Genomic DNA, 10778 nt, shown 5'->3' with positions numbered 1-10778 from the left:
CATCATCATCATCATCATCATCATCATCATCATCATCATCATCATCATCATCATCATCATCATCATCATCATCGTTACAAACTAGCAAGGTATCCAATTTTCTCTGCTCTCCACAGCAACATCGCCTTCCGTGGTATAGAGAAGAAGAAAGCGCGCTACTTGAAGGATCTTTACATCACCCTTCTGGACATCAAGTGGAGATGGGCCGTCTTTATCCTCTTCATGGGATTCTTCACCTGTTATTTTGTTTTCTCCTTATTATATTATTTCATCTCCTTTGCGTAAGTAGGATTCTTTCAAATTGTCGTACTCTGCAAAGAGAAGTATTTAAAAGTTTGGCCAGAAAACTCGTTCTTCACAAATCGATCGATTTTAAATTATCCTCATCTAAGCAAAAACTCTCAAACCTGGGACTTCGCCATTTTTGTCAAGATGAGGACCACTTAAATCGACCGATATTTGAAGGACGAGTTTTCTGGCCAAATTTTCAAAGACATGTTTTTCGAGAGTACTGCGGTAACTGATGAATAAAATCTCGTGTTTTTGTAAATAACAAGATAAGAATAACAATTATTGATGTGAAATGCTCTAAATGGGAGAATATATCAAATTACGTCATGATGATATGTTATGGACTTAAGCTGTGTGTAGCATGGTGGTTTTGTGGTATGGTCACTCTCCTTCGGGCACGTAGGTCCTTGGTTCGAGACCCGCTGTGGTCGGCGTAAAATTGAATCCTTGGGAAATTTTCTCTCAATCTTAACACGAGTACCCTGTTAGTAACAGTAACAGCGTTGTCTCTGTCCACAAGAAAAAGAATGTAATAGTGCCTGTATACGTCTTGTTTCGTCCTACATGTAACCAGATGTTTCTGTTGACTTGGGATATTAATATAGTCAGAGCTGCTACTTGAAATTTCAGAATTCGTAGTTTCCCAGGGAAAAAAGAAAAGTCACCATAGAAATAGCTTTACACATTATAATTTACCCTCAACATGATCAAAGAAATATTCCAAAGTCCTAAATATAGGCTCTCTGGAATGGCACTTTCATTTTCAATAAGATATACTGAATCAAAGACACATTTGACGCTCTGCAGCCGAAGCCAAAAATTCGTAATTCTACGAATTTTTCGTAGTACTAGGCCTGTCTGGATATAGTAATGAACCGCTGTTGGACGATTCATTGAAGCAATCGTTAAATAACAAATATGTATATTTTTTGTTTGTTCAAAATATACAATGGAAATGATAAAGAAGTAATATAATTTTCCAATTTTCAGCCATGGCGATTTTGACCACTTGCACGACCCAGACTTCCGGCCTTGCATCAAAAACATGGAGTCGTATTGGGACGCCCTTTTGTTTTCCATCGAGACTCAGTCTACCATTGGGTATGGAACCATCTACCCCAACGCTGAATGTGGCGGTACCGTACCGATTGTCTTCACACAGGTCAGGACCATTCGTTATAATTTGCTATTCTTTATCAAGTTAAGATAGTGGTGGTGCCATAGTTGTGGTAAGACAATAAATTGGATTTTTCCCCCTTCCAAATAATGACAGCACTGTTGTATGCATAATTTATTAAATTAAATCATTATATAAATTGGCATCCACTAAGAAGAACAATAAATACAAAAACAAAACAAAAACAAATTAAAACAAAAACAAACAAAAAACAACAACAAAAAAACATAAAGAAACACAAAAACAAACAAACAAACACACACAAAAAAAAAACAACAAACAAACAAACAAAAAAAAAAACAAACAAAACAAATTAAAAAAAAAAAAGAAAAGAAAACAAACCCAATGTTCTAGCCACATCTCGTATTTTTAAAATATTTATTGGTGGAGTACCCGCAATATTTTTGGAGAAATAAGGGCTTTAACGAAGAGGCGCTCATCTATTGTAATTATTATACTACTGTATTGCAGCAATTAACATAGATCAAGACGAATATTTTGAGCCATCAAAGATAAAAATCGGTCCGTTAATAAAGTCTGTAGGTGCCTGCATATGAATCTGGCAACGGGGAGGCCAGATAGCGATTCCCAAGGCCAAGATCAAATCAGGGACCGATCATTATGCCCTACCAGATATTCTAAATAAACATTTATTTGAGTCATTGGATGATAGAATTTCCCTTGATTAAAAAAAGAAAGTTTGCAAGTTACTCGTATGTCAATCAGTTAAAAATAATTTTCTTATTTTCAGAGTTGGCAGTAATTATGTACGCATTGGCAAAAAGTTAACATGGGCTGTATGGGACATTGTTAACCCTATTTTTCTATAACAAAGGATAGAGGGTCAAATCATCTCTTTGGATAACAAACAAACAAAAAAGAAAACCCAAAACAAAAACAAAAACAAATAAATGCACCCCTCCCTTATAATGAAAAAGATTAAAAAACCCACACACGAAAAAGAGGGAGAATGAACCAAAAAAAAAAAAACAAAAACAAAAAAAGCCTAATGTCAATCACCATTTTGTTTTATTGTGTAAGGCGCTTAAGTGATTACGTATTTGTTTTGTCTTTATATTTTATCTCCAGATAACCATTGGATTTCTTCTGGAGACAATTCTACTTGGGTTCATCTTTGTCAAAATTGCCAGGCCAAAGCACAGAAGACATACATTGATTTTCAGGTAAGTCAACATATCTCTTTATTCTTGTTAAAAATTAAACCATTTTCAGGCAGATTTCAATTTCACTCTCTCTCTCTGACTTCATATCGTATCGTTTTCCCAAAGAGAGAAATGATGTTGCAGTAATTTTGATAAATTAAAAGAAAAAAAAAAGAAAAAAGAAAGAGAAAAAAAAATTAAAAGAAGTAAAGAAAGAATTTTTTTTTATTTTTTATATTTTTATGAATTCACCAATTGGGATAAAATTACGGGCCTACTTTCTATGGCGTCTTTGTGTTATTCATTTTCAATCTATTTTTCATGTATGTATTTATTTACTTTTTTATTATTCAAAACATATATATATATATATATATATATATATATATATATATATATATATATATATATATATATAATATATATATATATATATATATATATATATATATATATATATATATATATATATAATATATATATATATATATATATATATATATATATATAAAATTTATATATAATTATTGATTGATCTTAGCGTCATTTCCTTATTTTAACCGATATGTTGATTAATTTTGATTACACAACTAATTGTTCCACTTCTTGAATCCCAAACAAGCCGAAATGCGTGTCTGTGTTTGGAGGATGGCCAAATGACGTTCCAGGTCCGTGTAGGGGACATGAGGAACACCCATCTCATCGATTGTCATGTCTATGGTATTTTGGTGAAACGTTACGTCAGCGAGGAAAAGACAGTCTACCCTTTATTTCAGGTGAGAGCAACGTATACGTATATGCAGGTCTGATAACCAAAATAATTGTTATGGGGCTTATTGTTGTAATGGAAATAGGCCGACCTACTCTCAAACCAGCACAAAATATAATCCATTGCAACTATGTTAAATTGGGCTCAGAAATGCGTTCGGTTATCATACCTTCTAATAGGTGTACTTAGGGTGAGGGTAATTACATAATCTGTAGATGTGTCCCAATGTATAAATAAATATCTGTAATTGAATGTAAGCTTCAATTTAATATACGAAAACAGATAAAATGGACGTTTCAGGTTTCCCGTTTATTAACAAAACAGGATGAATGAATGAAATACTACAGCCGAATGAAATAATGTGGTAATGGCGTTGTTTCCATCATGTATCATTTTATTATCATTATTATAATAATAATCATCATCATCATCATCATCCTCGTTACCATTACTATTGTTGTTGTTGTAATTGCTGCTACCATTATTATGACGTTCTATTTGACAGCATGAGATCGAGTTCCAAGCCCAAGGCATGGGTGACCGGGTATTCCTGATATGGCCGATGGTCTTACGTCACAAAATCACATTACAGAGCCCTTTGTACACACTGAGACCTGAAGGTAATTATCAACACATCAATTACTCTCAATTCAATGTATGCTTATTTTCTTTCTCTCTTCTTTCTTTATTATCCACTTTTCCTCAATTTCAAAGAAAAAAATGGGAGCGATCTATATTCATGTTTTCGTCCAACCAAGTCATCAATCACATGATCTGTTGATGTCCAACGATTGGATATTTCTTAACAAATGTAAACAGGCTGCTTTGTTTACAATAGTTATAAACATACACATGTGTCAAACTGAATAAAATGACCAATCGTGATATTAGATATTTCAAAATCTGTGAGCACTTTTCACTATGTGGGTCACTTTGAGCACATATTCCAATGTGACCAATGACCTCGAGCACATGGAAATGTAATATAGATCATGCCCATTAGTGGATCAATTTGACATGACACGAACGGTAAGGGACTAACGAATATACAGTTCTCCTGGTGATATTAAGTATTCTTGCGACATTGGTCACAGACTGTCCAGCTTGAAGATGACCAATGGCACGTGCATGTTGTTCTTAACTAAGTCGTGACATCGCGTAGATCAATGGATGGTATTTTGCATTGTGTTTTCCTGCCTTGAAAATGTTTCAAGAAGACACGGATGGCAAAAAAAAATAAAAATCTACAAACTTCCTGTCCACAGTAAGGGGCTAAAAGGTCATTTTAGCACGTGCGCGACGTGGTGAGCGAATTTCAGGTCAAAAACAAAATCATCAACTATCGGTACACAGAAAGGCTAATTGTAAACAACTCAGTGGAAAATCATTAGCCTACACCAACGGATAAAAAAGTAACGACGATTATAAATGTGTATACTTTCTTTTGATCGTAAGTATATACCTCGGATGCTTTCACCAATTCTCCTTTTCGTCTACACTGAAAGGACTTCATTGCTCTCCCCTTGAGTCTTCTGTTTCTCTCTCTCTCTCTCTCTCTCTCTCTCTCTCTCTCTCTCTCTCTCTCTCTCTCTCTCTCTCTCTCTCTCTATCCTCGGCGTCTTTCTTCAAACGATAATGAAAAAAAATTAACTTCTTTCTTTTGTTTCAATTGATTTTTTTCTCTCTCTTTTTCTTGCTAGATTTACTTTACGACAAATTTGAGATCGTGGTTTGTATGGAGGGGACGATCGAGTCAACAGGAGAAATGGTACAGGCCCGAACGTCTTACACAAGCAAAGAGATTCTCTGGGGTCACAGGTTCACCAGGATTGAAGAGTATGACGAACACAGCGACAGATGGTAATGTCATGTGTTTATCAATCTTTTGATAGTGAAGTTGACGTCACTCGGTCTTTGTTATTGTTTTGTTGCAATCCGCGTTTATGAGTAATTCTCACTAAACTATATTTACCAGGCTATAGATAGCTCGAAGTTGACGTCACTCATGTCTTTGTTGTTTTTTGCCATCCGCGTTTATGAGTAATTCTCACTGAACTGTATTAACCAGACTATAGATAGTTCGAAGAAGACGTCACTCAGGCCTTTGTTATTGTTTTTGCCATCCGCGTTTGTGAGTTGTTCTCACTAAACTGTATTAACCAGACTATAAAAGTTCATGGTTACACAGAGTTTGTGTGTTGGTCGGTTATACTTCCGGATGGCAATGTTGTGAACTCCTTGGCCAAGCGCATTCTATCTATAAACGATCATGGTTACACAACGTTTTGTGTGTTGGTCCGTTATACTTCCGGATGGCAATGTTGTGAGCTTCTAAGCCAAGCGCATACTATCTATAAATTAAATAGTGTTCGCTTGGCTAAGAAACTCACAACATGGCCATACGGAAGTATAACGGACCAACACACAAAACTATGTTTGTAACCTTAAACGTTTTTAGTCTGAATACCGTTTAATGAGAATAACTCACAAACATGGATGGCACACAAAAAAAAAAAAAATAAAAAAAAAAACCACAAAAAAAAAAAAAACAATAACAAAGGTCTGAGTGACGTCATCATCGTTCTATCTATCTGAATAAATATGTGACTAGTGTCAAATCAGTACCATACCATGCCGTCGGAGTGTTGTAGATGTAGAAAATTGAATTCTAGTCAAAAGTACGAAATCTGGGTTGAGTTTATTAATTTTGTTGCTCAGAATGAATTCAGCTTTATTTTAAATTGGAGATAATTTAGATTAAATAGATTTGATTTCTTTAATATTAAATTCGCTTTTGAACATTTTTGGGGTCCCAATAGCTCAGTTGGTAGAGCACTTGCTTCACAATCAAAGGGACCGAGATCGATCCCATGTGCAGTCGAGATTTGTTTTTCTGACTCCCTGTCCAGCCAGCAGTGATTGGGTAGCTGGGTCTGTTAGATCTGGCGGAAACTACTTTGCGGTAGACTAGCGCCCTATCCAAAGGGTAGCAAATAATTGCTATTAAATATTGTCCGTTTCACGCTATAGAATCCGGGATAAACTCCGGCTCCATGGGCCTAATGGCTTGAAAGGACTCCTTACCTTTTTAAAAAATTGTTATTATTGTTGAACATTTTGTTCACGTCGATATAATGGTGATTTGAAGCCGTGGGTTACACTTGAAACTCAATTTTAGAGACTAAGTGGAGCTTGTACAATACTTTGAATATGTACAGGGTTCAATAGTCGTGACGTCACTTCCATCGTAATGACGCATAGTAACTTAGTAACTGGTTCTAAACTATCAGAGCAATGGCGGACGCCCTTATGAAATACTTCTCCGGCGAGCATAAAAGTGTATCCAGAGGAGAAAAACATTATAAATCTGATCATGTTTTGACTTTTATACATTCTGATGACATGACATGTGAAAAAGTTCTAGCCAGCATGAAGAATAAAATGTACTAATTTTCTTTGTTTAGAACCAAGCTGCTCGTTGCTGGGCGGACGTGACACCAGACTATTGAATCTTATTATGAAAGGGTGAATGGTATACCACTAACTACACTAGCGTGGCTCAGCGATACGGTCTTTGCTTCGTACTTCGTAACCGAAAGGTACCGAGTTCGATCACCCGTCGCTGCTCTGTGTGGCTCAATTTGCGGCGCTGCACTGCGGCTAACGCCTGAGTTATTCCAGTCTTCCCTTGGCATAGACCCTAAAGACAAATTTCTCCTGTGGGGTGAATAAAGGGAATTTTATTTTTTAAATGTTATTTTATGTAACAATTAAGAAAGTGTGAATGGTAGAATACACAGGTAGATAAAATTTTAGTTCATTACCTGTAAACTGTGTAGGGAGGGCACACACACACACACACACACACACACACACACACACCGATGTGTTAGCCTTGGTTATAGATAGTATGCGCTTGATTAAGAAGCTCACAGCATTGCCATCCGGAAGTATAACGGACCAACACACAAAACGATGTGTAACCTTGAATGTTTATAGTCTGGTTAATGTAAATATTGCTGCTCGAAGTTCGAAGAAATAAAAAACACTGTGAAATTGAATGTAAGCTTCAATTTAATATACGAAAACAGATAAAATGTTTCAGGAATAGAAAAGCAAAGGGTAAAAACAAGCGTGATGAGGATGTTTGAAGATACTTTTCGTTGGCGATAGGATGATTTATCGTTGGGGGGGGGGGGGGGGGGGGTGTCTTAAATCCGACTGCCTTTCTCCTTTAAAACGATTCCAGGCATAACCAAATCGTCCCGTCGAGAAAGGGATTAGAATGTGGACATTTGTGCCTCACTCACAAGTAAGCTATTGATCCTTGGAGAAGTCGATTGGGTGGTTTGATCTCATAGACCTGGCGGAAAGCTCTTTGCTATAGACTAGCGTCCTACCCAAAGGGTTCGTTTAAATGGGATAAACTCCCGCTCCATAATATGGCTCAGAATGACCGCTTTCATCCGATTACAAAAACAGAAAGCTGCAATATGATCATATACAATAATAAAATAACGCATGAACTGATCGTTTACAAAAAAATATTAAGCTCTTTATGAATCTGCTTAACATGACATGTTTCATGTCGTTATACTCTGAAGTGTTTACTAACTTTACATTAAATCTTTGCAGGTACATGGACTTTGTCCGGTTTAATAACGTGTTACCAACAAAAACGCCCAGATGCAGTGCCCAGCGCTACGAGGAGAATCCGTATGCTGCAATCAATACAGCAGGAAGGTAGGTTGTGATTGTTGGTGTTTTTCATAGAACATTCTAGAACTCCTGTGTTCTAAGTGTTGATCAAGGGGCAGCGTGACTCAGAGGTACGGTCTTTGCGTCGTACCCGAAAGGTACCGAGTTCGATCACCCGCCCCTGCACTGTGTGGCCTTGAGCAAGTCATCTCGCCCTAGCTCAATTTGCGGCGCTGCACTGCGGCTGACGCCTGGGTTATTCCAGTCTTCCCTTGGAATAGACCCTAGAGACAAATTTCCCCTCTGGGATGAATTAAGGGAATTTTATTCTTATTATCTTATTTTAAGTTCCAAACCTGCCTACTTGAATATTTAAAAATTCGAAATTCTTAGGAGATAATTATAGAAATCGCTATAATTAACTTTATAGACCAACCATTTAACCTCACAATGATTAAATAACATTTCAAAATCCTCAGCATTATTGTACTCTAGCATCAACTATCATTTTCAATAGCTTTTAATGACTTAGAAATGCTCTTGAAATTGATCCAAAATTTCGTAATTTTACGAATTTTTCATAGTAGTAGGCAGGTCTGAAGTTCCCAATGCCACTTGGGATAGAGCGCATTGGGGACGAGTTCGAAATCTCAAACGCAGGACTTCAAAAATACTTTTTATTATTATACTCCTCTAATGACCTCACTCATATTATAAATGATCAAAATATATTCTTTTAATACTTTTATGCACCCTTTGGTTCTTGAATTGAACGATTCAACCTCAAGAATTATCATTTCGGTCAGGATGTAATTGCGCCTCAGAATCTATTTTTAGTAAAACCGGATGCGTGCAGGAGAAAAATATATCTTGAACTCCATTTGTTTTTTTGTTTTTTTGTTTGTTTTACAAAGGATCATAGGGGCGCCTCATAGTTTGTTAACAGTTTAGAGGGATGAAAACGGCGAGTACAGTGGATGACGGATGAGTCAATGTCGATGAGACCCCGAAAAAAAAATCGAGTTACCCGTCAATCGAGTTAAGCAATCCTGTTTTTTTCAAACCCGCCCCTTCAAATATTGAGAAGTGTAGACGGGACCAAGTTCAAGCATAGACTTACATGAAATTCGACCCATGCGACCTCGAGTTACCCTTCGCCCATTGTTTTTTTTTTTTGTTACTTAAAAGCAAAGCAGCATTAACAACTTCTGCATTTGTATATATATACATATTTTTTTTTCCTAGTGAAAACGTTGTGCCTATTGCCCAAAGCAGTGACTCCCTGGATTCGGCAGCGTCGTATGGAACAGCTTCGGATGAGAATGTGGTCAGGGTGGTGCCCGATGACAGTTAGATCGTTGAGGATGATGCGAGTAAAACGATAAGAGAGAGAGAGAGAGAGAGAGAGAGAGAGAGAGAGAGAGAGAGAGAGAGAGAGAGAGAGAGAGAGAGAGAGAGAGAGAGAGAGAGAGAGAGAGTCGCATTTATTCTTTATATTTTCTTGACCTTTTCTTCTAGTTCCGTAGGTATCCTTAGTTTTTAGAATACTGTTCAAAAGCGTTTATTTTGATTAGTGTTTGAGTGTTTGTCCTCTTTGTCTTGTCCACAGATTTCGACTTCTTGAATAAAACTCGATTGGATGAAATATTAACGAGTTAACAGTCGTACTCTGAAAAGACGCGTAGCTAAAAATTTGGCCAGTAAACTCGACCTTCAATTACGAATTTTGACTCCAATTTCAGGACTTCATGAACATTTCTAAGTCATTAAAACGTATGGAAATAAAATATTTTTTTCAGATTACATACATTTAAAAGATTTTGAAGAGCTATCTAACCATAGTGAGGGCAAATTGTTGATCTGTAAAGTAAAGTCAATCATAGCGAATATAATTTCTATCTCCTAAAAACTACGAACTTTAAAATTTTCAAGATGGCAGCTATGATTTAAATACCCTCATCTTGTCTATAACTCTCAAAATTTAAGGACACGTTTACTGGCCAAAATGTTAAATTGTGTTGGGGTGTTTTTTTTTTGTCTTGAGTACGGCAATTTTATGCCATGACATATTTGCAGGTCTGATAACCAAACGCAATCATGAGCCTGTTTTAACATTGTTGTAATGGACAACATTTCGCGTTGGTTTGCAAGTATTTCCATTACACAATGAGCTCATAATTTGGGTTATCAGACCTGCAAATAAGTACACATCATGCCCTGACAATTTAAATGTAATACTTGACCGTCTTGTTCATTAAAAAATAAATTATTATATCAATGCATTTACAAAGACAGCACCAAATCTGTAGCCATTATTATCACATTACCACCACCACCATCATTATCATTCCATTATTCTCTTGTTAGAATCTTACATCTTCTAATATCTCAAATTTATCTGTTTGTACTGGTGAGTTTTAAAAAACAAACTCATTTAAAGTCAAAATATTTAATCTCCGTTGATAATATTTGTCGATATAGCAGGTAATCTATCTACATATTTTATTTTTGAGTCTGGAATAATTAACTCATGTACTGGGAAATAGACACAATATTCCTAAAGAGTTGAAGAAATATGTATCGTTAAAAAATAAAAATTAATAACCATAAGTGACTTTTCTTTTTCTGTTCTTTCTTTGCTTTTATATTTATGTACGATGTTGTGGTCTTGTTTTATGGC

At 36.0% G+C, this 10778-nt stretch overlaps 1 protein-coding gene across 1 annotated transcript in view; it reads left to right on the top strand.

Moving 5' to 3' along the window:
* LOC144967459 (ATP-sensitive inward rectifier potassium channel 11-like) overlaps nt 1-10712 on the top strand; it is a 13680-nt gene extending 2968 nt beyond the window's left edge. The window contains exons 3-10 of the mRNA XM_078904737.1: nt 117-281; nt 1282-1453; nt 2558-2652; nt 3254-3407; nt 3906-4020; nt 5101-5260; nt 8036-8143; nt 9344-10712. Coding sequence (XP_078760863.1) covers nt 117-281; nt 1282-1453; nt 2558-2652; nt 3254-3407; nt 3906-4020; nt 5101-5260; nt 8036-8143; nt 9344-9452 — 1078 coding nt within the window. The 3' untranslated portion in view covers nt 9453-10712. The remainder of the gene's footprint in view (nt 1-116; nt 282-1281; nt 1454-2557; nt 2653-3253; nt 3408-3905; nt 4021-5100; nt 5261-8035; nt 8144-9343) is intronic.
* Nucleotides 10713-10778: the final 66 nt, after the last annotated feature.

This window comes from Berghia stephanieae, chromosome 3 (genome assembly GCF_034508935.2).
Source record: "Berghia stephanieae isolate SIO BIC M18660-M18661 chromosome 3, UCSD_Bste_1.3, whole genome shotgun sequence".
In the NCBI taxonomy this organism is placed as follows: domain Eukaryota; kingdom Metazoa; phylum Mollusca; class Gastropoda; order Nudibranchia; family Aeolidiidae; genus Berghia; species Berghia stephanieae.
This window is presented reverse-complemented; position numbering and strand designations above follow the sequence as displayed.